Source organism: Marmota marmota, unplaced genomic scaffold (assembly GCF_001458135.2).
Source record: "Marmota marmota marmota unplaced genomic scaffold, marMar, whole genome shotgun sequence".
NCBI classification, from domain to species: Eukaryota; Metazoa; Chordata; class Mammalia; order Rodentia; family Sciuridae; genus Marmota; species Marmota marmota.
In genome coordinates, this window is record NW_026000079.1 from 6,001,925 (window position 1) to 6,029,552 (window position 27,628).

General features: G+C 45.9%; 5 protein-coding genes and 1 long non-coding RNA gene across 11 annotated transcripts in view; 3 read left to right on the forward strand and 3 right to left on the reverse strand.

Annotated features, from left to right (window-relative positions):
• Positions 1 to 4,710, forward strand: part of Vps72 (vacuolar protein sorting 72 homolog) — a 13,142-nt gene extending 8,432 nt beyond the window's left edge. The window contains exons 5-6 of the mRNA XM_015502947.2: positions 3,715 to 3,859; positions 4,137 to 4,710. Of these exons, the coding sequence (XP_015358433.1) occupies positions 3,715 to 3,859; positions 4,137 to 4,524 (533 nt within the window). The 3' untranslated portion in view covers positions 4,525 to 4,710. The remainder of the gene's footprint in view (positions 1 to 3,714; positions 3,860 to 4,136) is intronic.
• Positions 1,790 to 8,505, reverse strand: LOC125620278. The gene is made up of 3 exons (XR_007351894.1): positions 8,495 to 8,505; positions 5,648 to 5,653; positions 1,790 to 1,922 (listed from the first exon to the last, which is right to left on the reverse strand). It is a non-coding gene; the product is annotated as an uncharacterized LOC125620278 (long non-coding RNA).
• Tmod4 (tropomodulin 4) lies at positions 5,698 to 10,967 on the forward strand. Of its 3 annotated transcripts, XM_015502948.2 has the most exons (10): positions 5,699 to 5,868; positions 6,839 to 7,001; positions 7,202 to 7,358; positions 7,663 to 7,779; positions 8,463 to 8,552; positions 8,735 to 8,865; positions 8,960 to 9,067; positions 9,760 to 9,903; positions 10,155 to 10,299; positions 10,850 to 10,967. In XM_015502948.2, the coding sequence occupies exons 2-10, from the start codon at positions 6,879 to 6,881 to the stop codon at positions 10,870 to 10,872; spliced, it is 1,038 nt and encodes a 345-aa protein (XP_015358434.1). In that variant the 5' UTR covers positions 5,699 to 5,868; positions 6,839 to 6,878; the 3' UTR covers positions 10,873 to 10,967. The 3 variants fall into 3 exon arrangements, with proteins under 3 accessions (XP_048670820.1, XP_015358434.1, XP_048670819.1); XM_048814863.1 differs by lacking the exon at positions 6,839 to 7,001 and having other exon boundaries at positions 5,698 to 5,868; XM_048814862.1 differs by lacking the exon at positions 5,699 to 5,868 and having other exon boundaries at positions 5,924 to 7,001.
• Positions 10,968 to 11,484: 517 nt separating this feature from the next.
• On the reverse strand, positions 11,485 to 15,096 carry Scnm1 (sodium channel modifier 1). Of its 4 annotated transcripts, none has more exons than XM_015502951.2 (7): positions 14,907 to 15,096; positions 14,494 to 14,564; positions 14,168 to 14,256; positions 13,896 to 13,993; positions 13,696 to 13,784; positions 12,216 to 12,410; positions 11,485 to 11,644 (listed from the first exon to the last, which is right to left on the reverse strand). In XM_015502951.2, the coding sequence occupies exons 1-7, from the start codon at positions 14,955 to 14,957 to the stop codon at positions 11,545 to 11,547; spliced, it is 693 nt and encodes a 230-aa protein (XP_015358437.1). In that variant the 5' UTR covers positions 14,958 to 15,096; the 3' UTR covers positions 11,485 to 11,544. The 4 variants fall into 4 exon arrangements, with proteins under 4 accessions (XP_015358437.1, XP_048670823.1, XP_048670824.1 ...); XM_048814866.1 differs by lacking the exon at positions 14,907 to 15,096 and adding an exon at positions 14,725 to 14,810; XM_048814867.1 differs by lacking the exon at positions 14,907 to 15,096 and adding an exon at positions 14,734 to 14,804.
• Positions 15,097 to 15,138: 42 nt separating this feature from the next.
• On the forward strand, positions 15,139 to 24,516 carry Lysmd1 (LysM domain containing 1). Its single transcript, XM_015502952.2, has 3 exons — positions 15,139 to 16,001; positions 22,609 to 22,973; positions 23,338 to 24,516. Exons 1-3 carry the CDS (start codon positions 15,822 to 15,824, stop codon positions 23,474 to 23,476), a joined length of 684 nt encoding a protein of 227 aa, XP_015358438.1. The 5' UTR covers positions 15,139 to 15,821; the 3' UTR covers positions 23,477 to 24,516.
• Tnfaip8l2 (TNF alpha induced protein 8 like 2) lies at positions 24,513 to 27,601 on the reverse strand. The gene is made up of 2 exons (XM_015502953.2): positions 27,487 to 27,601; positions 24,513 to 25,593 (listed from the first exon to the last, which is right to left on the reverse strand). The coding sequence occupies exon 2, from the start codon at positions 25,561 to 25,563 to the stop codon at positions 25,009 to 25,011; it is 555 nt and encodes a 184-aa protein (XP_015358439.1). The 5' UTR covers positions 25,564 to 25,593; positions 27,487 to 27,601; the 3' UTR covers positions 24,513 to 25,008.
• Between the last annotated feature and the right edge of the window lie 27 nt (positions 27,602 to 27,628).

Consider the following 27,628-nt stretch of genomic DNA (forward strand, 5'->3'; position numbering starts at 1 on the left):
TTTTTTTTTTTTTTTTTTTTTTTAGAATTTTAATATTTATTTATTTTTTAGTTTTCGGCGCACACAACATCTTTGTTTGTATGTGGTGCTGAGGATCGAACCCGGGCCGCACGCATGCCAGGCGAGCGCGCTACCGCTTGAGCCACATCCCCAGCCCCAAGGGTTAGTCCTTTCATGAGATAAATTGCTTTACTGTACATATTCTTAAAAATATCTTCAGTTGATGTGGGGGGTAGGGTGCTAGACCACTGAGCTAAATCCCCTTCTTATTTTTTATATGAGACAGGGTCTAAACTGCCCAGGCTGGTCTTGAACTTGTAGTCTTCCTGCCTCAGCCTGCCAAGTAGATAGGACTACAGGAGTACCCAGCTACTGTACCCAGTCTAAAATTATGAATTCCTTTTGCAAAATAGTCTCAAATCATGAGAGGTAAATGAGAGATAGAGCAAACAGCAGATTCTTACCTCCCATTGTATGTTTTTTTGAAATATACTTTTATTGAGTGAAAACGCAAGTAGAATCACCTTCAGTATTTATTTCTCTTCCTGAATCTCTTCCTTATGGTGTTTTTTGTTGTTGTTGTTGTTGTTTGGGGGGATTTTTTGTTTTGTTTTATTGTTTCAGTGCTGTGGATCAAACTCAGGGCCTCAGACATGCTGGGCAAGTGCCCTACCACTGATTGCATCCCCAGCTCTTTCTCTGTTTTTTGACCAAGGATATATATAGTTGATCAAAAATAAGTCAAATATAATTCTGCTGTGGAGTGGAAGATTATTTACCCTAACTACTTTGTACCGAAGCCATCCTAGTTTAACAATAGTTATGAAATTTAGACAACTTGACTCCAAAAGAACACAATGATTGAGAAAAGATTTAGTTCAGCCCTAACATCTTCAGAATGTATTTTCATGGATCTTTTCCCCGCCCTATGGTACTGGGATGGAACCCAGGGGCACTCTACCATTCAGCTGCATTCATATTCCCAGCCCTTTCTATTTTTTGAGACCGTCCTTCTGAGTTGCCCAAGCTGGCCTCAAAATTGGGATACTCCTGCTTCAGCTTCCCAAGTAGCTGGGAGTACAGTCATGTACCACCATGCCCAGCTTCATAACTTGTAAAAAATTTTTCATTCTAAACTGCATGCTGTGGCACATACTTGTAATCCCAGCTACCTGGGAGGCTAATTAAGGAGGATCCCAATTTTGAGTCCAACCTCAAACCAACAAAGCGTAGCTTGTCTTTAAAAAAAAAAAAAAGCTAGAGATGTGGCTCAGTGGTAGAGGCCCCTGGGTTCAATCCCCAGTACCACACACATCCAAAAGAATAATAAATAATAATGATGATAAATAGTAATTAGATTGGCTTTAATTAGGATATATAATTATAAACATATGATAATAGTCCAGTACTTTTAAAAGAGTAGGTGCCCTCAAAACATCTAATGATTGAGAAGTATCATCAACCATGAGTGATATCAAGACTCCAGGCTTTGAAATCATCAGGATAACCTAAGATGATAGGAGTTGGAGTGGAGAAGAGTGGAAACTCCTGCCGAAGTCCTTCATAAGAGAATGACTGTGACTTAGAGAAATTATTGTAGACTTTGGTACTGGTCTCAAAAGAGAAGGGTCTGCAGGTAGGTGGAAGAAGAGTGATCTAAACCCTGCATCTGCATTGTAGAGCTCAGTAGGATACAGGTGTGTCCTACGTGGGACATGAGAGAATGAGCAGCCTCCACCAGAAGGCTGCAGGGAGAGCAGTGGCCTCAGTGGATGACCAGGTTTCCAGTAAAGCAAGTTGTGTAAGGAATGCTGAGTGAGGAGCTGAGGATATGGGTGAGTTGGCTGATAATAGAGCAGGAGGTCCACAGAACAGAGGGATGCCTTGGAAAGAAGGCAAGGGATTGAAAGTTTGGGTTAGGGCTGGGGATGTGGCTCAAGCGGTAGCGCGCTCGCCTGGCATGCGTGCGGCCCGGGTTCGATCCTCAGCATCACATACAAACANAAAGATGTTGTGTCTGCCGAAAACTAAAAATAAATATTAAAAAAAAAAATTCTCTTTAAAAAAATAAATAAATAAATAAAAATTAAAGAGGAACCAGAAATCTATATTTAAATATCATTTCCCAATTTCTAAATGTCAACAGTTCCAATTTTTGTTTTTGTTTTTGTTTTTTTAGTTGTAGATGGACACAATACCTTTATTTTATTTACTTATGTGTTGCTAAGGATCAAAACCAGTGCCTCATGAGTGCTAGGCAAGTGTTCTACCACTGAGCCACATCCCCAGTACTGATTGAACCCAGGGGTACTCTACCACTGAGCTACACATCAGCCCTATTTATTTATTTTTGGTATAGGGATTGAATCCAGCAGTGCTTTACCACCAAACTATATCTAAACCCTTTTTATTTGCCGAGGCTGGCCTCAAACTTGTGATTCTCCTACCTCAGCCTCCAAAGTCACTGGGATTACAGGTGTGGGCCACTACATTCAGCCATTTTATATTTTGAGAGTGTCTCAGTAAACTACCAAAGCTGGCCTTGAACATTCAATCCCCTGCTTCAGGCTCCTAAGTTGCTAGGATTATAGGTGTACACCCCCTTGCCTACCTAGTTCCAGTTTTTCTTTAAAACACTGCAGATCAGATGGGCACAGTGGCACATGCCTCAGCCAGTGTCTCGGGAAGCTGAGGCAGGAGGATCTAGAGTTAAAAGCCAGCCTCAGCAATGGTAAGATGCCAAGCAACTCAGTGAGATTGGGCTGGGGATGTGACTCAGTGGTTGAGAGTGCCCATGTGTTTAATCCCCAGTATCAAACACTTAATGGTCTGCCAGCTTGCAGCCTCTGCCAAAGTCTGTAATAGGTCCAGTAATAGAAGAGTGTACTAGGGGTGCAATGACACACATCTGTAATTCCATTGACCAGGAGGCTGAGACAAGAGGATTATATGTTCAAGGTCAGCCTTGACAGCTTAGCGAGACCCTGTCTCAAAAAAAAAAAAAAAAAGATGCGGGGCTGGGGATGTGGCTTGGGCGGTAGCGCGCTCACCTGGCATGCGTGCAGCCAAGGTTTGATCCTCAGCACCACATACAAACAAAGATGTTGTGTCCGCCAAAAACTAAAAAATAAATATTAAAAAAAAGATTCTCTCTCTCTCTCTAAAAAAAAAAAAAAAAAGATCTTTCCATTTAAAAAAAAAAAAAAGATGCGGGGATTGAGGATGTAGCTCCATGGTAGAGGGTTCTTGGGTTCAACCCCTAATATCACAAAAATAATTAAATACAAAAGAATGTACTAGATACAGGGGGATTGAGGTAATGAATCAAAACTGTGGTATGAGGAGTGGTTTAGTGGAGTGGGTATTATGATTAGCCTGGGGAGGAAAGAGTGTAATCCATTTCTTGGCCAGGAGCAGCGTAGTTGACAGCGTATTCATAGAGGAGAGTCCAGCACCCAGGAAAAGGAACCGGCGCCTTGTCACAGAGTCCCTTTCAGCTTGAGGTTCTTCAGTGCTGAGTGCTTGAGAACCCAAGTTACTTGAGAAAGGAGGGGTAGGGAGAATGTGAAGAGGGGTAAGAAGAAAACTCCTGAAGTGGGAGGTGTTAGGGAGCCGTAGGAGTGGCCAGAGAGATAATTGAGAGATTATGGAACAGAATTGAGTGTGGGAAAGGGAAGAGTGACCATCTTTTCATTTCTGCCGGTGACACTGAAGAGACATATGAGCGACTGGAGGCTGACAAAAAGAAACAGGTTCACAAGAAACGGAAGTGCCCTGGGCCTATAATCACCTATCATTCGATGACGGTGCCACTTATCGGGGAGCTGGGCCCCAAGGAGGAGAATGTGGATGTCGAAGGGTAAGTGGGCCAGCCTGCTGAGCTCGCCGCTTTCCTCACAGCCTCCCTGACTTGCACCTTTCAGAATCTGCCCTCCCTTCAGCTCCTTTCTTTCAGCCTCTCTTCTCTCTTTCCTGTCTTTCTTTCTAGCCTCACATTTCTTCCCAGCTACCATCATCTAGGAGGTTCTCTCAGGATGCCCACCACTCCCGTTTTTCCTCTTTCCTCATCTGATTTCTTCCCTTCTGACTCTGTTTCCCCTCAGCTCTTGTGTTTTCTCCCTGTCTTTTGTCCTCAGACTTGATCCTGCTCCCGCGGCCTCCTCATTGGCTCCCCGTGCTGGGACTGGACCTGTCATCCCACCTGCTCGCTGCTCGCGTACCTTCATCACATTCAGTGATGATGCGACATTTGAGGAATGGTTCCCCCAAGGTCGGCCCCCAAAGATCCCTGTTCGGGAGGTCTGCCCAGTGACCCATCGTCCAGCTCTGTACCGGGATCCTGTTACAGACATCCCCTATGCCACTGCTCGAGCCTTCAAGATCATCCGTGAGGCCTACAAGAAGTACATCACTGCCCATGGACTGCCTCCTACTGCCTCAGCCCTGGGCCCTGGCCCCCCACCTCCTGAGCCCCTCCCTGGCTCTGGGCCCCGAGCCTTGCGCCAGAAAATTGTCATCAAATGAAGAAATGTCTAGTCCTTAGAAAACTCTTTCCTGCCTGAAAATGGGGCTCTTGATCTTCCCTCTCTCTCTACTTCTGCCCTTAATATCTCTGATTGCCCATTCCTCTATATGTCTTTCCCCATCTTTCCCCCAGTTCCTTGTTCATTTTGTTGTGGTTTTTTAATCTAATAAAATGGAAAGATCCTTCTTGTTTGGTGTCTATTCTACAATTGGGACAAGAAGTATTTGTGAATGTCTGAGTCTATTTGGGTCTTTGTGTTTGTTTGATAACATTTATTATGTGCTGTCCTTTGTATCTCTTGTTTTTTTCTGACACGGGTTCTTGCTGTGTGTCCTAGGCTGATCTCAAACTCCTGGGCTTAAGCAGGCTTTGCACCTCAGCCTCCTGAGTAACAGACTACAGGTGTGTGCACCATACTCAGCTTGGTTTTTTTTGTTTTTAATATTTTTGAAGTTGTTGATAGACCTTTATTTTATTTATTTACACACGGTGCTGAGAATTGAACCCAGTACCTCACCCATGCCAGGCAAGTGCGCTACTGCTCAGCCACAGCCACAGCCCCTATCCTTTTTTGATTGTATTCATTCCTCCAACTAGATTACAAACACCTTAAAATTAGATACCAAGGGGCTGGGGCTGGGGCTGGGGCTGTAGCTTAGTGGCAGAGCGCTTGCCTTGCACATGTGAAGCACCGAGTTCGATCCTCAGCACCACATAAAATAAAGGCATGCTGTACAACTACAAAAATATTTTTTAAAAAAATTAGATACCAAAACAAAAGCCTTACATCTGCCAACATTTTTGTGGGAGAAGGGGCTTACCACTGAACCTCATCCCCAGCCCTTTTTTGTATTTTATTTAGAGACAGGGTCTCACTGAGTTGCATGGGGCCCTCCCTAAGTTGCTGAGGCTGGCTTTGAACTCCAGATCCTCCTGCCACAGCCTCCTGAGTCACTGGGATTACAGGCTGTACCACCGAAACCAGCACATTGACCTTGTATTTACTGCTTTAAATGTAACAAACGTCAAATAGTAGAAACCATCTGATTCTCATGAACTTGACTCCAGGACTGGGCTTTTATGAAGAGAAGAGGCAGAGGTGCCATGGCTATTCATGGCCACTAGAGGCTCTCAGGGCTGGGCAGGGTATGGGGGCTGTGTATATGTGATCTCCCACTACCCCCCACCTGGCCAGAGCTAAAATAATAAAATGCTGATCTCACTGTTCCCCCACCCTTTCCCCCCGGCAGGGCACCAGGCTCCTCCTGCTGCCGGAGCAGTGCCCCAGTAGAACAGAACTACTGACAGAAGGGGAGGTGAGAAGGAGGTGGCCATCAGGACTGGTAAGTGGGGACAGCAGGGGGCTTATAGTTGAGAACCTGGTGGGAGATAGGAGAAGAAGAGTAGCTCTTAAATAACATGAGTATGTCTCTGTCACTCAGTGTTTGTCTCTGCCACCACCCTGTTCCTTAACTGTGTCATTTATGTTGTCGATATAAGTGTCTCACACACGTTTTGGGTCTTTTACCTTAGCAGCAGGGTGTGTATGTGTGGTTTGTGTATGTCTTTACATTGTAAAAGATCATGTGAGTTTAATCTTGCCACAGTTTTAAGAGAGACTTTACTCCATTTAAAAGGCATTTCTCACCCATTGGTCTGGTGTCACCTTCCTGGTGACAGATATGGGGACTCAGTCCCTTCTCCTGAGGCCATACTGCCCTTCCCCCAACTTGGAAGTCCCCTAGCTTCTGAGTCCTTGCTTTCCCTAAGGATTCAGAATTTTAGCAAAGAGGTAAAGTGAAATCTTGATCTCTCCACATAAAAGAGGAAATACGGGTGGGATAAAAAAGTTCGCCTCCCTCCCCCACCAGCCCTCCTCGTTTTCCTTAGCCAGTTTAGTAAAACAGACTGAGTAATAGTAAGGAGAGGACAAATTTCCCCGAAGCCCTCTGTGCACCCCACCCCCATACGCACACCTTTCAGTGGGGACTGGGCATGACTCCAGCTGTGCTGGCAGAGCTCCCAGCAGCTGTGCTAGGCAACAGGCCTGATGGGTGAGGGTATGGGGTGCGTGTTGCCAGGATTTCCCTGTCACACGGTGAGAGAACAGACCCAGTTTGGATCCTGGGATCCCCATCCAAATTGGATAGAAGCTGAAGAAGGAGACACCAATTCTAACTCTAAACAGACTCACCTCCCCTACCCTGCTAGATTTCTCACCTCCAGTGTTCTATCCCCTGCTTGTCTCTTGATGTCCATACTGTGTCCATGTCCGTCTTTCCATGTCCAACTACTTTTTCCATGTCCCCCCAGGCTCTCAGTGCCACACAGTGGGGAAGGGGTGGGGGTCACCATGTCATCGTATCAGAAGGAACTGGAGAAATACAGAGATATAGATGAAGATGAGATCCTCAGGACCTTGAGCCCCGAGGAGCTAGAGCAGCTGGACTGCGAGCTGCAGGAGATGGACCCTGAGGTAGGGGCTGCAGCACAGGACCAGGAGTGGTCCCCCGGCATCTGGGAAAGGTGCTGGGCTCCCGGGTGGCTGAGACCAGAGCTAACCACAGGGCCTGGAGTCCCAAGAGAGCCAGGGAAAAGCTATCTGGAGATGTTTTAGGGAGCCCTGGAGGTACACCAGAGGGGTACCTGACTTGTTTCCTAAAACTCATCCCTCAGAACATGCTCCTGCCAGCTGGATTAAGACAACGAGACCAGACAAAGAAGAGCCCAACAGGGCCACTGGACCGAGAGGCCCTTTTGCAGTACCTGGAACAACAGGCACTAGAAGTCAAAGAGCGGGATGACTTGGTACCCTTCACAGGAGAGAAGAAGGGTATGGGGACCCTGACTTCTATGCCTCCCAGAGATTCAATGACTCTCTCAGTCTCCCCTCCAACTTCCCTCTCACCTCAAACTCCTACCTGCCCAGGGTGCCCTGACACCTGCCTGCCAGCTTGCACTCTGAAGTCTTCATCAGGGATCAGGGGATCCAGGAGTCCTGAACTTGTAGAGGATTCAGACTTTCTGGTGTCCCCTAGCAACCCAGCATTATACCTCCTGAAGAAAGGAAGGAAGCTGGAGGCCAGGATCTTGGGAGAAATGACCTCGGCCTGAACCATCCTTCATCTCCCCATCAGGGAAACCCTATATTCAGCCTAAGAGAGAAATCCCAGCACAGGAACAGATCACCCTAGAGCCCGAGCTGGAAGAGGCCCTGGCCCATGCCACAGATGCTGAGATGTGTGATATAGCAGGTGGGCAGTGGTGAGAACTGGAGGAGGGTAGAGGATCAGGGGCAGGGGTGTCCTTGCTGTGATAGGACACCTATAGGTGGGAAAGGTCTATATTCTGAACTGGGCAGAGATGTCAAAGCCTCAGGCAGTGGTTTTTTAACTTTTCTTAGTTGTTTACTTATAGATGCATTCATTTTTAATTTAACAAGGTAGTATCCCAGAGTAATTTTACAGAGATTATAAAAGCAAAAAAAAAAAAAAGGAGATGTTCTGGCTAAAATCAGCAGGGGTTCTCTGCAGATCCTCATCACCTTCTTATAGTTCCTCAGGGGGACTTCCCTAAGCCCTATCTCAAAGTTTTAGAAACCACTGCCTTGGGCAATTTATAGAAGGGAACCTGGGGACTGAGGATGGGTGGGAAACCCCTATGGAAGAATGAAAGGGGGGCTGGGGGTGTGGCTCAAGCGGTAGCGCGCTCGCCTGACATGCGCGAGGCGCTGGGTTCGATCCTCAGCACCACATACAAATAAAATAAAGATGTTGTGTCCACCGAAAACTAAAAAAATAAATAAATATTTTTAAAAAAAGAAAAAGAAAAATGAAAGGGGTTAGGATGTACAAATGCTGCTGCAGAGTAAGGTGAGAGGCGTGCTTGGAACAGGCCCCTTCTCATCACCTGCACCTCCTTTACTTCCCCTCTCTAGCAATTCTGGGCATGTACACACTGATGAGCAACAAGCAATATTATGATGCCATCTGCAGTGGAGAAATCTGCAACACTGAAGGCATTAGCAGTGAGTGTGTTGGGGAAATGGCCCCCCACCCCAGGGCTCTGGGCAGGCAGTCCCAGAATCAGAGAAAACGTGGCAAAGGTTAAAATAGATGAATCTGGGTGAGGACATGGTGCCTGAGTGATAGAACAATGGGGAGATTGTGGGGGACATGTTGGGGTTCCCTTCCTGCTGTCACCCATCAGGTGTGGTACAGCCTGACAAGTATAAGCCAGTGCCAGATGAGCCCCCAAACCCCACAAACATCGAGGAGATGCTAAAGAGGGTTCGAAGCAATGACAAGGAACTGGAGGAGGTGAACCTCAATAATATACAGGTATTTGATGCCCATCTTCCAAACAGTAACATAGGGATAACTCTGCTGACATATGAGAGTCCCTAGCCCATCATCTCTCATGCTCCTTTGATAGGACATCCCAATAACCATGCTAAGTGAGCTGTGTGAGGCGATGAAGACAAACACCTATGTCCGGAGCTTCAGTCTGGTGGCCACAAGGAGTGGTGATCCCATTGCCAATGTAAGACTAGTTGACATTCTCAGCCCTCTCCCCACACCTTGATATGAACCCTGAGCAAGGCTGTCATAAAGGAGTGGCTAGGGGTACTATTCCCATCATATTTTCTTTCTTTTTTTGGTGGGGGGCACCAGGAATTGAATCCAGGATTGCTTTACCACTGAGCAACATTCCCAGCCCCTTTTATTTTTTGAGACAGGGTCCTGCTAAGTTTCTGAGGCTAGCTTTGAATTTGGGATTCTCCTGCCTCAGCTTCCAGAGCTGCTGGGATTACAGGCATGTGCTGCTATGCCCAGCTCATTGTATTTTCTTCAGACAGACCTCATGGGGGGTGATTTAGCTCAGTTGGTAGAGTGCTTGCCCTGCATGCACAAGGCCCAAGGCCCTGGTTCAATCCCCAGCACCACAAAAAAAAAAAAAAAAAAAATCTCATGGAGACCCTGACACATAGTCCTATGGTTTGCAACTCTGAAATCCTGAAATGATTTTTCCAAAAGGCCTCTGTCCTTTCTCATACTCCATCTCCACTGTGTGCTTAATTTCCATTTTTACCTACTACTTACTTCAGTCTCCCTCTAACCCCACTTACAGCTCCTCAAGGACTCTTCAAAAAGTTGTTTCCTTCTTGCTCCCGTTCTTTCTCCTCAGTCATCTGTGAAACTCTCCTAATCTTAACCCAAGTTCCTACTACCTAGGCGGTGGCTGACATGTTGCGCGAGAACCGTAGTCTCCAGAGCCTGAACATTGAATCCAACTTCATTAGCAGCACAGGACTCATGGCTGTGCTGAAGGCTGTTCGGGAAAATGCCACACTCACTGAGCTCCGTGTGGACAACCAGGTCAGCATTCCTTTCCCTTGGTCTTAACCTTCAGCTAATACCCAATGAGTTTCCTCCCTGAGCCAACCATTGGAGCAGTTATCTCACTTGATTTTGTTGGAATTCTCGTTCCTCTCTGTGAGGGAAACCAAGTCAGCACCTTTCTTCATCACCTGGAGAAACGAGCCCCTTGACTTCCCAAAGGCATCGATGGTCTGGGATGGTGAATGACCCAGAGGGTGGCTGACAGCTTTCACCTCTTCCTCCTCCAGCGTCAGTGGCCTGGTGATGCAGTGGAGATGGAAATGGCCACCGTGCTAGAGCAGTGTCCCTCTATTGTTCGCTTTGGCTACCACTTTACACAACAGGGGCCACGAGCTCGGGCTGCCCAAGCCATGACTCGGAACAATGAACTACGTAAGTAATTGCAGACATGGTGCGTGTGAGCTGAAGACAGGAAATGTGGAAACTGATTGATGCACCTGAAAGCAGACTTAGTGACAAACACCTTGGGTTGTTGCCAGAGATATTCATATGAGAAGTTCAGATCCCATGAGTGATGAGAAAGTATATAGAAAGTTCTTCTGCCCAGGATATATACCCATAGAGAGGTGAGAAGGAAGCTGGACAATTTTTTTTTTTAAACTCCAGAGTACACTACCACTGAACTACATCCTCGGTCCTTTTTATTTATGAAACAGGATCTCACTAAGTTGTCGAGACTGGACATGAACTTGTGATCCTCCTGCCTCAGCCTCCTGAATCACTAGGATTACAGGCATGTGCCACTGTGCCCAGCCATAATTCTAATATTTGGTGTAGTTTCTTACGTTATTAATGTGGCATGGGCATGTCAGGTGGCCTAAGACACTACCATCTTATGATTCTAAGGAACTGGAAAGAAGAGTACCCTTGCCAAAATCAGGAGATGGAACAAAAGCTTGTGTTTGCTTTCTTTCGTTTACAGGTCGCCAGCAAAAGAAGAGATAAGACCACCCTTCCCTTGACCAACTAGAGCTGGGAACCCTGGACACGTAAATTCTCATTTCCCCTCTTCCTGTAAATAAAAGCCCTTTTGTCCATCCTGCATGACTGCTTCTTGGGCTTTTGGGTGGGAATCTTGGCGCTAACCCCCAAGGGTTACTGCCAGTTCATCAGGGGATTATTTATACTCTGGGGATCAGCAGGCAGAGAGTTTCAGGTTACTAGGAGAAGGTGGGGGAGCTTCCTCCTTTGGTGTTCCCCACAAACCTGCCAATACCTTCAGTCTTTCTACTTTCACAGAGTTTTTGGCCTCAATCCTGTTTCCAGATTTGACCAGAGTCCCCCAGTCTACCCACAACCCTACACGTGATTTGATCTGGGAAGGACTTTGAGTGGAGGTGGGGAAGGAGGCAGACAACATGAAGGGCAAAGACCTCTTTCTGACAGACTTATTAATAGGGCATTGGGCTGCATGCAGCTGACGCTTGGCATGACTTTGGTAGAAGGTGGGGGAGGGATTAGAAGTATGGGGAGCTGTGTACATTGCAGAGAAGGAATGGCCAGGTTGAGAATGAACAGATCTGAAATCCTGATATAGAAAAGGAAACTCAACTCAAGGAAAGTCAGGCTCCCAGTGCCCACTGTAGTTTATTTGTAAATGAATGGGGAAAGATGGTTTCAGTCTATAGGGAGGTCAGGGGGTTCCTCCTCATCAGAGTCAAACTCAACATTTTCATCTTTTATCCATCGACCTCGTCCATCTGGGATCCATCCAGAGCTGGAAACATCAGAGAAAAGACAATTAGTCAGGGAGGTAATATAATTTGTGGCAATAAGAAAAAATATTAGATAGGTTTGAAAAAAGGAGGGTCAGGTAGCATGTGGTGGTACACTTTTATTATAATCTTAGCTATTTGGATCACAAATTCAAGGCCAGTTTGGGCAACTTAACATGACTCTGTCTCAAAATAAAAAATGTTAAAAAGGGGGCTGGAAATGTAGTTCAGTGGTAGAGTGCTCATCCAACATGCAGAAGGTCCTGGGATCAATCCTGAGTACCACAAAAAAATAAAAATTAAAAGATAAAGGGCTGAGGTTGTGGCTCAGCGGTAGAGCACTCGCCTAGCATGTGCGCGGCGCGGGTTCAATCCTCATCACCACATAAAAATAAATAAATAAAATAAAGATATTGTGTTCAACTATTAAAAAAAAAAAAGACAAAGGAATCTTGGGAGTGTGGTGGTCAAGCCTAGCATGGAAAAGACCCTAGGTTTAATTCTCAGTACTGTGGGAAAAAAGAGGTCAGAGAGAAAACAGAAAACCTGAGGAAAGTGATTCAGCATATTCACCTTCGGAGTGTGAGGTAATGGTCCAGGGCTCGTCTTCTTGCGGGGCTCATAGGTGCAGGGGTTGAGACAGTCGCTTTCTCCTTGGCCTGTGGGCCAGCCTCTGGCTCAGGTTCCCTATTGATCTTCTTACTTTGGAGCTGGACCTCTGGGGTTGGCAAAGGGGAACAGGAGACAGAAGGACCAGAGGCTTCTGATCTGGGTAGAAAAAACATAAGAGCCTATAAAAGCAGTAATGGAAAGGGCCAACTATCCTATGACTCCCAACCTCTTAAAGCAATGTTTTCTAAATAGTGTTCGTCAAGATATCAATAAATATCTTTCGGGCTGGGGATGTGGCTCAAGCGATAGCGCGCTCGCCTGGCATGTGTGCGGCCCGGGTTCAATCCTCAGCACCACAAAGATGTTGTGTCCACCGAAAACTAAAAAATAAAATATTAAAAAATAAATAAATAAATAAATAAATAAATATCTTTCATAAATATGATTTTGGAATCATGAATTTGGGAAAAGCTAGCTTAACATTTTAAAACTTTTAATCTTTTTTTTTTTTAAATGACATTACTATTTTTAGTTGTCAATGGATCTTTATTTTATTTATATGTGGTGCTGAAATTCGAACCCAGTGCCTCGCACATGCTAGGCAAGTGCTCTAACACTAAGCCACAATCCCAGCCCTAAACTTTTTATCTTAAAAGACTGTATATTGAGGCTGGGGATGTGGCTCAAGCATGCATGAGGCCCGGGTTCGATCCTCAGCACCACATACAAACAAAGATGTTGTGTCCGCCAAAAACTAAAAAATAAAAAAATAATTTAAAAAAAGACTATATTTAGCAAGGTGTAGTAGTGCATGCCTGTAATCCCAGCAACTTGGGAGACTGAGGCAGGAGGACCACAAGTTCAGTAACTTAGGGAGACCCTGTCTCAAGATAAAAAATAAAAAGGACTGGGAATGTGACTGAGTGGTTAAGTGCCCTTGTGTGCTAGCATATGCCTGTAATCCCAGCAATTCAAGAGGTTGAGGCTGGATCACAGGTTCAAAGCCAGCCTCAGCAACTTAGTGAGACCCTACCTCTAACCACTAAGCCACATCCCCAGTTCTTTTTTACATTTTATTAGAGACAAGGTATTGCTGAGTTGCTTAGGGCCTTGCTAAGTTGCTAAGACTGGCTCTGAACTCATGATCCTCCTGCCTCAACCTCCCAAATTGCTGGGATTACAGGCATGTGCCACAATGCACAGTTCTATCTAAAAATTGTTTACAAATAAGTAAAAAAAAGGATTGGGGATGTAGTTCAGAGGTAGTGTCCCTGGTTCAATCCCCAGTACTACGTAAACAAAGAAGCAAGCAAAAAACCCTAAAACAATTCAAACCAAGTCAAACACCAGTATTCCTCAGAATACATTTAAAAAAACAATAAATTTAGAACCATCTATTTTCTTCTGTCCTCCCTACTTCTGGCTTTCCCATCCCACAGACCTGTACTTCCGACGGCAGCAACTGTTATAGTGGGGAGCTCTATGCAGAGCATTCTGGGTGATAAGTCGAGTCTGAGTTAACAGAGGAGCCTGGTACAGAAATGAAAGAGTCAGAGCCTTCAGAAACAAAAGTTCTTTAAGCATAATGTATGCAGCAAGGTCTGTCTGTCTGTATGTCTAAACCCCTCCCTCTCTGATTACCTCAGCTTTGGTCTCTTCCCTCCTCAATTCATTCTGTTGTCTTGGATTTTGCTCTCTTCCTTTTCCTGGCTGCTTCTTGCCATAGAAAAGCTGCAGGCCTGAGGAGAAAAGGAAAGAGAACTGAAAACCTAACACCAAGGGCTGGGGTTGAGGCTCCGCAGTAGAGCGCTCGCCTAGCCCGTGCAAGGCCCTGGGTTTGACCCACAGCACCACAGAGTGGTCTGTGGAAATTTTAAGTTTATTCTCTATCTCCTGACTTCCCCCAAACTTACTAGACAGATGCTTCTTTCCTGAACGATGGGCAGTCAGCATGGCCAGTGTGTCCAATACAGGTCGATGGGGGCAGATGGCACAAGCAAAGCTGGGAAGGGGGAGAGAAGAGGATTAAAAAGCTCAAGGACAGAGGAGTTTCCTGCGGTGGGGAATTTGTCCCACCCTATTCTAGCAATCCTTTCCAAAGCCTAACCCTTAGGTCTCTCGATCTCCACCTTTTCCAGTCCTCACTTCCCACCAAAGAATCGTAGATACTCCTGATTCCTTAATAACAAAAGTTTGTTGAGCCAGAAACCCTTAGGTTCGATCCAATCTTTGCCCTCACCGTCCATCCCGTAGCATCAGAGCCTCATCCTCCGGGATGTAACTGGCCAGCAGGTCCCCAACCCTTCGTTTCTGCAGGGGACAGAAGAAGTTTGGAAAGGATCCGCGGAATAGGAGAGATGGGTGGAAGGTAAATAATAGGGATGAGGAGCCAAGTGGAATAAGGGTCGTGGGGAGAACAGCGATCATAAGAAGAGCTCCTGGGAGCCTGGCTCTGCGCTAGGCAGCTCACACTCTCAACTTGGGCTCCACATTAGGTTCTGGTCCCTCCATAAGAAGAAGGGATCACTCCCATTTCTTCTCGTCTGGATCGCTCCACTACCAACGCAGCTGTTGCCAGGGCAACATAACAGAACTCCTTCACAGCCTTCAGAAGGCAGCTGAAGATGCTCCAGACCCTCTACTAGCACTTACTTTGAGTACATTGAGCTGACTCCAATCATCGCCTTCCCTCTTGAAAGACATCACGAACGTGAGCCCTAGAAATGATAAATTCTCCTGGGCCGGCTTCGCCACTCCTTCAGGCTACCGTAGGAAGAACGGAACATCTCCGTCCCTTCTTCCGGTCTCTTCCGGGTTGGTCTCCGTAAATTTCCGGAGGTGCGCTTCCACAAATGCACCGCGCGATCCCGAAAGCCCGCCTCCAATGTTCTGAGAGGACTGCATTTCCTATGGTGCGCTGCGACCCCTCCGACGCGGAGCCTTTTGGGAAATGAAGTCTTTTTTTCAAAGAGCTTGCCGCTCAGCTGGGTCGAGGCCCTAGCTAGCATCTTGACGGATTCCAGGCGTCGGGAGGGACCAGAACCTAATGTGGAGCCCAAGTTTGAGGGTGTGACCTGCCTGGTGCGGAGCCAGGCTCCCAGGAGCTCAGTGGAATGTGCCCTACAAACTCTCGCAGTCTTCGAGCGTCTCGTCAGGGGCCACAGCCGACCTAGGGTGGGCCCGAGGTGCTCCTGACCCTAGCAGATGAAACTCAGGACGGCGCCGAGCCGGAACGTGGGGGCCCCGGGAGGCCTGGCCGCCGTACTAGGAGACACCCTGAGGAACGCGGGTTGAGGAGGGGGCTAGAGTTCAAAGGTCAGAGGTCACCGCAGCGAGGCGCGGCGAGGGGATGAAAGTCAGAGGGTGTTGAGACTCCAGGACTGAATACTCGGGACAGATCGGTGGGTGGGCGAGTTGCAGAGAGGAAAAGCGGAGCGGGGGCGCGGAGGGAGGCTTAGGAACGAAGGAGAAGGAATTCCCTGGATAGTCATTCCCTGGGTTGGAGCGACACTGCCTGTCACTTAACCGGGCGACCTCTTTCGCGACCCCAGCTGTCCGGGTGAGGAGATGGCTTCTCCCTCTAGACAGCCCCCCTTGGGGGGCTCTGGGCTGCTGCAGGGCAGCCGGGCTCGTTCTTACGGAAGCCTGGTGCAGTCCGCCTGCTCCCCGGTGAGAGAGCGACGCCTGGAGCACCGGCTGGAACCCGGAGACACCCTGGCCGGGCTGGCCCTCAGATACGGAGTGACGGTGAGTCTCCCGGAGCACCGTGTGCGCGACCACCCGGAGAGGCCCGCGCCCGGCGCAGACGGCCCCTTCCGCCGTCTCCCGGGCGCGCCCCTGCGTGCGCGGTGGCCTCTCCTATCTCCGGGGTTCCCACTCGGTGTTGCGCTGCCTGGTGGGGACGGAGCCTGTCCCACGGTGCCGATGCAGAGAAGTAGTTCCAATGGTTATGCCAGACACCGTGCCGGACGTCGTGTGCAGGAGCGGGTTTCAGCCTCGCATCCCTCCAAGTACACACCTATTGTTTTTTTTTGAGTCGGAGAAACTTGAGACAGCTTGGCTAACCAGTTTGATCAAGGTCAAATAACTGAACATCAGAGTTGGAATTCAGACAAGTCTGTCTGACTCTAAAGACCATATTATTAACCACATAGAAAAAATTTAATTGAGAGATTAAACATTTACAGCAAATAATGAAGAGATGGTTTTTAGCTCTCAGTGCCTAAAGTGTTTATCTCTTCTCATTCTTGTTTCCTCCTCAGGGCTCTGCTTTCTTTCCAGGTGCAGAACACGTACTCTGTACATCAAGTATTTCAGGTCATGATTATGGGAAATTTGATATATGTAAAAATATATTGCATTAAGATGGGCGTGGTGGTGTGTGTCTATAATCCCAGTGACTACTCCAGAGGCTGAGGCAAGAGGATCACAGGTTCAAGGCCAACCTCAGCAACTTAGTGAGACCCTGTCTCAAAATAAAAAAACAAAAATGACTGGGGATGTAGATCAGTTGTAGAGTACCCCTGGGTTCACTCCCAAGTACAAAAAATTAAAAAAAAAAAAAAAAAAAANAAAAACATGATGTTGCTTATTTTTTTTTTTTTTTTTTTTTGGAATGAAGGAATGAAATTGAGGCTGAGTATCTACAGGTGGAGGAGCTGGGGATGTGGCTCAAGCGGTATCACCCTCGCCTGGCATGCATGGGGCACTGGGTTGGATCCTCAACACCACATAAAAATAAAAGATGTTGTGTCCACCGAAAATTAAAAAATTCTCTCTCTCTCTAAAAAAAAAAAAAAATCTACAGGTGGAGATTGGGAGTGTAAGAAAGGGAACATTTCAAGTAGAGAGAGTGACCTAATAAGCAAAGGAAGTGAATATGAAATTATAGGGCATTGTGTGCATATACAAATATGTAACAAAATATTTCATCAGTGTGTACAACTATAATGCATCAATCAAAAAAAAAGTGGAGGAAAAAAGAAAGTATATAGGACAGCCTCTTGGTCTCAGAAAAGGCTTGCAGGTATGTCAAGGAAATTGGGGGACCATGGGATATAGCTCTCTGGTAGAGCATCTGCATATGCAAGGCTCTGGGTTCAATCTCTAGCACCAAAAAACAAAAACAAAACTCAGTAGATAATAAGTGATTTCCTGGGTAGTCCAGTTTCCCTCCCCTTCTTTTTTAGTGCTAAGGATCAACCCAGGTCCTTGCACATAGATAAATATTCTACCACTGAGCTACCCCCCAGCCTGATATACCTTCTTTTTTTGTTTGTTTTGGTACTGAGGATTGAATCCAGGAGCACTTAACCACTGAGTCTCATCCTCAACGCCCGGCCCCCTTTCCTTTTTTGAGTTAGGGTCTCAGTAAATTTTCTGAGGCTGGCCTCAAATTTGCAATCCTCAAAAAAAAAAAAAAAATTGCAATCCTCCTGCCTAGGCCTCTGGAGTAGCTGGGATTACAGGCATGCACCACTACCACCACCACCCTCATCCTGAGGGTTTCTTATATCCCTGAAAAAAGATCTGTAGTCTAATGAAGAATTTTAGGTTCTGGTTCTATTCTGCTTAGTAGCTGTGTCTCTTCTCATTTGGAGCCTCAATTTTCCCACTATTTGTAAAATGAAGAAAGTGTATTAAATAATGATATTTACTTAAGTTATTACCTACCTATTAATTAAAGAACACTTAGCATATGCCAGGCTCTATACAGATATTATCTTCATAACACTATGAAATAGGTATAACCATTCTTACTTATTTATTTATTGTGGTGCTAGAGATTATACCCAGGGCCTCAAGCATGATAGGTAATCACTCTACCACTGAGCTACCTTCCTAGTCCTTATTCTCATTTAAAGATGAGGAGCCAGGGGGCTGGGGATGTGGCTCAAGCCGTAGCGCATTTGCCTGGTATGCGTGCGGCCCGGGTTCGATCCTCAGCACCACATACAAATAAAGATGTTGTGTCCGCCGAAAACTAAAAAATAAATATTAAAATTCTCTCTCTCTCTCTTTAAAAAAGAAGAAAAAAAAAAAGATGAGGAGCCAGTATGGTGGCATATACCTATAATCCTAGCTACTCTTGAAATTGAGGCAGGAGGATTGAAAGTTTGAGGCCAGCCTGGGCAAAATAATGATACCATGTGTCAAAATTTAAAAGGCTGGAGGTGTAGTTCAGTGCCTTCCTAGTATGCATGAGGCCCAGGATTCAATCCTCTGTACCACAGAATAGATAAAAACATATATCATAAATAAATTGAAAGTAAGACTTAGGAAGGCTACACAGACAGTATAATTGGTATAATTAGGATTCACACCAGGTCATCTCATATTAAAATCCTCACTTTTAAGCCAGATGTTGGTAGTGCCTGCCTATAATCCCAGCAAGTTGGGAGGCTGAGGCAGGATGATGACAAGTTCAAAGCTAGCCTCAGCAATTTATTGAGACCCTGTCTCAAAATAAAAAATAAAAATGGCTGAGGCTGGGTGTGGTGATGCTCTCTTGTAATCCCCGTGGTTTGAGAGGCTGAGGTAGGAGGATCATGAGTTCAAAACCAACCTCAACAACTTAGTAAGTCCCTAAGCAACTCAGTGAGACCTGTCTCTAAATAAAACATAAAAAGGGCTCTGGATGTGGCTCAGTGGGTAAGCATCCCTGGGTTCAATCCCTGGTACCAAAATAAATAAATAAATAAAAATACAATTCTTACTTTTGCCAGGTATGATTCATACCTATAATCTCTGCTTCTTGGGAGGCTAAGGGAGGAGGATCACAAATTCAAGGCCAATTTATCAAGATTAAGGATGAGGATATAGCTCAGTGGTAAACGATTCAGTTTATATATATATATATATATGTTCATATATTATCTGGTATTATCTTTATATATATATTTTTTTCCACAACTTAGACCCTATCTTAAAATAAAAAGGACTGGGGATGTAGCTCAATGTAAATCACCTCTGGATTTAATCCCCAGGTCCAAAAAAAAAGTGATTTTCCAAACTGGTGCCAATATAAAATGAAATTATAGTAAAATTGACACTCTGCCTTCTGATAATACTAACATACTCTATCTTTAGTTATTATATTTTATCATCTAGTTTATTCATAATGAATAAGTAAACCCCTGCTGGGTGCCAAGCTCTGTGAGATGCTAAGGTACACCTTGGGGATACAGAGACATCAAGTCACCATCCCTGCCCTTAAGATTCACAGGAGGGCTGGAGATTTGGCTCAATGAGAGTACTTGCCTAGCATGCACAAGGCCCTGAGGTTCAGTCCCCAGCACTGCATTAAAAAAAAATAATCATAAAGGGGCTGGAGGTGTAGCTCAGTGGTAGAGTGCTTGCCTCGCATGCATGAGGCCCTGGGTTTGATCCTCAGCACAACATAAAAATAAATAAATAAAAATGAAAATATTGTGTTCATCTACAACTAAAAACTATTTTTAAAAATAGTAATCATAAATAAAGACACAGGGTTTGAATAGGTGCTGGGGATATAGCTCGGTTAGTAGAGTGCTTGCCTCGCATGCACAAGGCCCTGGGTTCAATAACACCGTCAAAAAAAAAAAAATGCTACAAAGACACAGGGTTTGAGTAAAACATTCATAGAAGTAAATAACAATATGGTAAGGCAATGTGTTTTGTGGTTTTTTTCTTTTATATTTTTTCATTACTGGTGATTGAATTCAGGGTCTCTCATATGATATGCAAGCACTCTACCACTGAACTATTCCCCAGCCATTTATTTATTTATTTATTTACTTACTTACTTATTTGGTACTGGGAATTGAGCCAGGGAGCTTTACCACTAATATTTACCCAGCCCCCTCCTTTTTTAAAAATTTGAGACAGGGTCCCCTTAAGTTGTCCAGTCTGGTCTTGAATTTTTGATTTTCCTGCCTCACCTTCCTTAGTTGCTGGGATTACAGGGATGCACCACCACATCCAGCTTGTTTTTGTTTTTTGTATAGTTCCATGGATCAAATTCAGAGGCTTGCACATGACAGGCAAGTCCTCTGTTATTGAGCTATCCCCTCACCTCGAAGGACCAGTATTATTACATCAGTTACAGCTGTGAAGAAGGTAACACAAAAGGAGTGTTGATGAGTAAAAATTCTCCAAGCAGAGAAGGGGAGAGTGGGGAGGCATTTCAGGCAGAAAGAGCAGCTTGAATAAGACAAAGTATGAAAGATCATGGAATCTTCAAAGAAAAATGAAAAGTTCAGGATAGCAAAGTTTGTATAGATGGCAGAAGAGAGACAAGGCTAGATATTTCTGGACTGAGAAAACTAGACTGAGAAAACCCTGAATGTTAATTTAATTATTTTTCATTTTTGGTGGTGCTGGGAGTGAACCCAGGGCCTTGTGCATGCAAGGCAAGCATTCTTCCAACTGAGCTATAACCCCTGATTTTTACCTTTTAGCCAGTGAGGATCCATAGGAGTTTATAAGCAGGCTAGTGGGTTAATCAGATTATTTTTCTATTTGTGAAGAGGAAGATGAGTAGAAGTGAAAGAGGAAGAGCAACTACACTGTTGGGATAACTCAGATGAGAAATATTAAGGGTTTATTCTAGGGCAATGGCATTAGACATGAAGATAAGATCAGATGAGGCATGTCTGTCTGTCTCTCTTTCTCTCACTCTCTCTTTCTTCATCATTGAGTATTGAACCCAGGTCTTTGCACATGCTAGGCAAGCACTCTACCACGGAGCTACATCCCCAGCCCTGCCAGCCCAGATTTTTAGAGCACTTTTGTTGTCCAGTTTGGTGTGGATGATAAAAGTACATGATAAGGGGCTGGGGATGTGGTTCAAGTGGCAGCAGGCTGGCCTGGCATGCACAAGGCACTGGGTTCGATCCCTAGCACCACATAAAAATAAATATATTATGTCCACCTAAAACAAAACAAAAACATGATAAGGATGACATTGAACTGGGTATTGTGGCATTTGCCTGTAATTCCCTGCTACACTGGAGGTTGAGACAGGAGGATTGCAGATTCAAGGCCAGCCTGGGCCACTTAGTGAGAGACTCTATTTCAAAAAATAACTTTGGGGGCTCGGGATGTGGCTCAAGTGGTAGCGTGCTCGCCTGGCATGCATGAGGCACTGGGTTTGATCCTCAGCACCACATAAAGATAAAATAAAGATATTTAAAAAATGAATAAATAATAATAATAATAATAATTTTTTAAGATGTAGCTTAATAGTAGAGCACTTGCCTAGCATGTGCGAGGCCCTGGGCTCAATACCATAAAAAAAAAAAAAAATCAAAATCAAGCCAGGCATGGTCACTCACGCCTGTGATCCCAGTGGCTTGGAAGGCTGAGGCAGGAGGATTGTGAGTTCAAAGCCAGCCTCAGCAGCTTAGTGAGGCCCTAAGCAATTTAAAGAGACCTTGTCTTAAAATATATTTTAAAAGGGAAAGGGATGTGACTTGATGGTTAAGCACTCCTAGGTTTAATCCCTGGTTTCAAAAAAAATAAATAAAAAAATAGGGATATAGCTCAGTGGTAGAATACCCCTGGGTTCAATTTCCAGTACTGGGGGTGGGGGGGAAAGATGTATTTCCAAGCAGGAAATACCACTGAGCTGCATCCTCAGCCTGACATTGCAAGACCAAGTAGATAGATTGTGATGGCAGTCACTGTGTTCAGTGATGAATAAATATTTTATGAAAGAAATTATTATAGTGTGAAAAGCATTCCCAGGAGGAGTAAAAGGCCAAGGATTCTAGTTCTACCCCAGTTTAATTTACTAGAATTTTTTTTTTTTTTGCCATAATGGGAATTAACCCAGGACTTCACATGTGGTAGGCAATCACTCTACACTAAGCTATGTCCCCAGCCCTTTTCATTTTATTTTGAGTCTCACTAAGCTGCCCAAGCTGGCCTCAAACATGTGATTCTCCTACTCAACCTCAAGAGTAGCTGGTACTGCAGGCATGCACCACCATGCCTGGTTTATAAAAGCTTTTTGCCTCAATAATTTTTAAAAATGTAAAGGCGGGGCTGGGGATGTGGCTCAAGTGGTAGTGCGCTCGCCTGGCATGCGTGCGGCCTGGGTTCGATCCTCAGCTCCACATACAAACAAAGATGTTGTGTCCGACGAAAACTAACTAACTAACTAAATAAATAAATAAATATTTTAAAAAAATGTAAAGGGGCCCTAAGACTAAAGAGTATGAAAATGGCTTACATATAAATAGGAATAATGTCAGCCCTATGTATTTTAGATTGGTTGTTATGATACGACTGTACAATTACTTTAAAAAGTTTTAGATACTATGTAAGATTGATCATTGTAACTGTTATTAATCTTGATGGCTTTTTTTAAAAGATGGAACAGATCAAGCGTGCAAACCGCCTTTATACTAATGACTCCATCTTTCTGAAGAAAACTCTCTACATCCCCATCCTGAGAGAGCCCAGAGACCTGTTCAATGGTTTGGATTCAGAGGAAGAGAAAGATGGAGAGGAAGAGGTAGACCCACGTAAGGATGAAGTTCAGCTACACTCAGCTGAGAGGAAGAAACAAGAGACAGGTTCAGGCCGTGCCAATGGTGAAGCTCTCCCTAAAGCTGGCCAGGAACCCCCTACTCCCCTCCATGACCTCTCTGCCTCTGATTTCCTTAAGAAGCTTGATTCACAGATCAGCCTGTCAAAGAAGGCTGCTGCCCAAAAGCTGAGAACAGGGGAAAGCAGGTGGGTCTTGAGTAGTTCCTTGTAAGTCCCTGCATAGATTCCTCCATCTTACCTAACCATAAACACAAGTGCCAGCAGAAATGAGGTGATACCTTTTCCTTGGTGACCCCAAGACAGTGAGCAGAGCCAATGGCTGCTGGATGGGTTGAGGTGGTGGGAAATTGGGTTCCATGTTATCAGTGGAATAAAACAGTTGACTTCTTCCTGCTCTGATAATCCATGCAGGAGCATTAGTATTGAGAAATACATCTTAGAACAGCTAGTTCAGGAATCAAGAGAGGAAGAGAGCTTCCCCTCTTCTCTTGGCCTATTCTCACGTTCTTCCCTTCATCTATCACTCTTTCCCTGCTTTTCTCACCTGCAGGATACTTGGGGAAGATGCAGGTCTCCATCAGAGCTCCCCTCGGATGCAGCAACGAGCAGTCCTAGGTCCTGTGCCACTGACCCGGACCTCTCGGACCCAGACACTGCGGGACCAGGAGGATGAAATCTTCAAACTCTGATGTTCCCAGAACTGAGAGAAGCAGTATGTTGAAGAAGCAATGTGAGGGGGAGAGGAGCCTGAGGTGAGGCTCAAGGACATGGCTTCCCAGCCTGACTCCCTCGACTCCTGCTGTCTTCTCCAGCCTCCCCGTAGACCAAGAATTCCTTGGCCTGGGCATTTTTCTGGCAGGAGTTCGAGATGGGGCCTAGACCCCTCCCTAGTTCTTGGGCTGAATCTAGAGTTTTCCTTTAGATTCAAAAGGTTCTTTTTATACCCTTGCTACCTTTCCTATCCCTTTCACCATTCTCTGGCCTTAGAGCAGAGAAGCAAAGACTCCCTTTCAACTTCTTCCCTATCTCCACCTGTGTTACCTAATTTATTTGGTGCTATATTGAAGTAATATTTATTTGCTGTATCTAACTCTTCCCCACTGTTAGCTGAAAATGTGATTTCTAGAGCCCTGGAATGAGGGGAACCCAGACACAATTAAGTGGTCCGTCAGCTTCCCCACTCCTTGCCCACGCATGTTATCAAGGACAGGGGAATCGTGGTCTAGCGCTGTCATGGAGAACAGTGGGCTGTGCCAAGTCTTTTCCCCAGTCTCAAGGTGAAGGATTTGGGTTCAGTCTGACCAACTAGGTCCCTATACTTCTAAGAAAAAGCAGCAGTGTAGAGACCTGAATTCTCCATTCTTCCAGTTCACCCTTCTGACCTCTCTCTGCTCAGCCTGCAGTGGAGCTAAGGGATAGAAGAAGCATTGCCTTGGGGTGTGAGAAGGACAGTTGTGGGAGTCTCTTTGTTACACCCCCTCCCCACTAAAGCCTGTCTGTGTACGCCTTGTCCCTTACTGCATATTTATTTGCAATTTGTAGCACTGGTTTGCGGTACAGTTTGGTTTTTTGTCTTAAACAGAAGAAGTAGACAAGGGAACCTCAATAATACTGGAAATGTTTGGAAATAGTGAGAGGTGAGACAAGTGGTGTTTATATACCTCCTTTCCTCTGTGATGATCCTAAGGTATAAAAAACTGGAGAGATTAAACATTGAGCCCTATGCACATTTTAATAGTTTTATTTCCCCTGTGAGAATCTCCCTTACCCTAGTTGCTTCTTCCTGCACTCTAAAACAGGCTCTGACATCTGGGCAAACTCCACCTAGAGTTGGGAGTCTAGAACATCTCTAAGGGCCACCTTACCCCCTCCTGTCTTTAGTGTACCCAGAGGGGTTATATGGGCTGCACCCCCTTCCCTTGATTCATGGGAGAAGGGGCTTCCCTGTTTCAGAGTCCCTCATGGGAGAAAGATCCAAGTTTCACTTCGCCTTTTTCAGGCTGCTTTGTTTCCTGTGCTAGGGCTGGAGTGGGAAAGAGTCCTCACCCTCAGCATTGCTCCTTCTCCACCAGCAGTTTGGGGGCAGGGTGGTCTCAAAGTCTAAAGCACTCTGGAGAACGAAGGCTGAGGATTGAAAAGCGTTAGTGCAGATGAGCAGGGTTAGAAAGCCTGTTATCTGTTTTCCAGCTGGCCACGGGAGGCGGTGCTGGGTTCAGAGCTTTCAGAGCTTCCCCTCATCCAGCAGCTTCCTGAGCCCATCGCAGATCTTGCCAAGGTGCTGAGTGAAGCCAGGCCCGTAGAGGGCTGTGAGCAACCCTGGGTCAGAGAAGTGATCAAACACGTGGCGAATGCGGCCCTGTGACTTGGGTGTGAGGTGGTGCTGCACCAGTTCCAGCAGCGTGTCTCGGCACTCAGTGAGCAGGCTTGCTAACACGGCAGCCTCGAAAGTGAAGTCCACCTCGCCAAAGCTCAGTGCTGTCATGGCACCCTGCCGCAGCTTCTGGCGAAAGCGGGTAGCCAGGTCCAGCTCGCTGGGGCCAAAGCTGCCATTGCGGTGCAGCACAGCCACCTTGACAGCCACCTTGATCAGGTCCTTGATAACCCGCTGGGCCTGGGGCCGACTGTGCGTGTACTCTTTGGACACACGGTACAGCTCGTCTAGCACCTCGCTGCTTGTCTCATCAATGAAGAGGTGGACCACAGACCGACCTGCCATCTTACTTAGTAGTTTCTTCTCCGCTTGCAGTGCCAGACTCTTTGAGCTGAAGGACTCCATGGTGTCTGGGAATGGGTATGTGGACAGTCACTAGAAGAGAGGCCACAGGCTTCCTTAGAAAGAGAGAACCGGCTTTTCCCCTTTCTGTTGCTTCTGTGGTTCCTTTGTCCTCTTTCCCCTGGGCCCCTCCATCCTCTCTGCCTTGCTGTTGCTTTTTTCCTTTAGTGCTGTATGAAATCTTGATCTCCAAAACAGCCCTGAAGAGCGTGGGTTACCCAGACTGGAGGACCAAGCACACAGAGAAGCTAGCCTCCAGGAGTTGCAAAGCCTCAGGGGAAGTAGTCTGTTGCTGCCACAGTGGAGAGAGTGGGGCTTACCTGGCAGTTAATTCTCACAGCTATCATTTTTGGATGCTAACTGTATACCTACAGCTGTAAGGTATAGACATCACTCTTGATGTTTTACTACTGAGCAAACTCAGACTTGGGTTAAAGTATTTACCCAAGATCAATCACAACTGGTTTTTGGGTCTCCAAAAGCCCATCTGTACTATATTGCATTTTTATCTTATTTGTTTTCAATACTTGGGATTGAATCCAGGTGTGCTCTACCACTAAACTACATCCCAGCCCTTTTTATTTTATTTATTTATTTTGCAGTGCTGGGGATCAAACCCAGGGCCTTTGTTCATGCATTCTACCACTGAGTCTCATCTCCAGCCCCTCAACCCTTTTTATTTTTTATTTTGAGACAGGGTCTTCCTAAGCATCTGAGACTGTCCTTGAGTTTGCAATCCTCCTGCCTTGGCCTCCCAAATCACTGGGATTACAGGTGTGCACCACCATACCCAGTCACTGCTTTGCATTTGAAAAAGTGACAAACACAGGGACCCAAGGAGTACTAATACGAATACCTAACATTTACTCAAAACCTACTGTGTGCCAAATGCTTTATATGAATTACCTGTCTACCCAACTGTATAAGGTTGGTATCCCCGTTTTGCAATGAGAAAAACTGAAGTTAAGAGAAATTAAGCAGTTTGGCTGAAATCACTAGTAAATGATAACAATGGATGTCAAACCAAATAATCCAAAAAGCCCTTCTTCCCCAGAGCTGTCAACGAGGTTGAAGACACTGAGCAAGTCTGAGAAACAAGCACCTCAAGAAGGGCAGGTAGTCCTAAAGCTCTGGTCTGCTGAGCTGAACTAGAGACCCTCCTAGTGATATATATGATGAATATGTCCAGGGTTCTCCCCCCAGGATCCTCGCCTGTGGTTCTTCTGGTTGTTTTGCTTCTTACTTCCCCCTCCCCTGCTCTGCAGGATGTGGTGGCTGTGACCGCAGTGAGGAGCAGCCTGGTCCTCTCCCCTAAATGAATATGGGAGTCTGAAGAGGCAGGGGAGGTGGGTACCTGAAGGGGTTTCTTCCCCAGCTGAATCATTCCAGTGGGAACCTTCAACACTGATTTGCTTCTGGCTTGCCCTGGGGCTTTCTAGATGAGGCTCCACAGCCACCGGAAGAGACATTGCTCCATGTGAGCCTTCCTTCCTCCTTGGCCTTCCTGTTACCCAGCTCTGCGTTGCCCTTATTGCCATCTCACATTTGGTTCAGTCTTCTCACCCTCTCCTCCTTACAGTGTCCCCTTTTCTCCCCTCCAGGCTCTGCCTTTAATTCTGGCCATGGTCTCCCTCTGTCCTGACCCACCTACCTCCATGTCTTTGACATTTCCTTATATCTTCCAATCCTTGCCACACACCCATACCCACCCTCAGCCCTCAGCCCTCCCCACCCACACCCCTCTCCCAAGCCAGGACTTTCTTTCCCAGGCGCCTTGCCCCAGGGAAAACTCAACTTTACTGGGTTACAACCAAGAATTCTGCAAGTGTAAGCTTCACAATATAGAAAGCTAAGGTCTAAAACAGCTAGAGACCCTCTGCCCACCGTCACCCTGAAGTCTACCTTCTGTCATTGTTGGTCCCTCACCTGTCACGCACTGGTGCCAGTCTTGCCTTGGATGTTCCCGGAGAGCTGACAGAATGGAGAAGCTCCTAAGTGAGAGGCCCTCTGGCCTGGCCCCACCCCTCAAGCCCCGCCTACCTACTCTGTGCTCTACCTCCGGTTCACC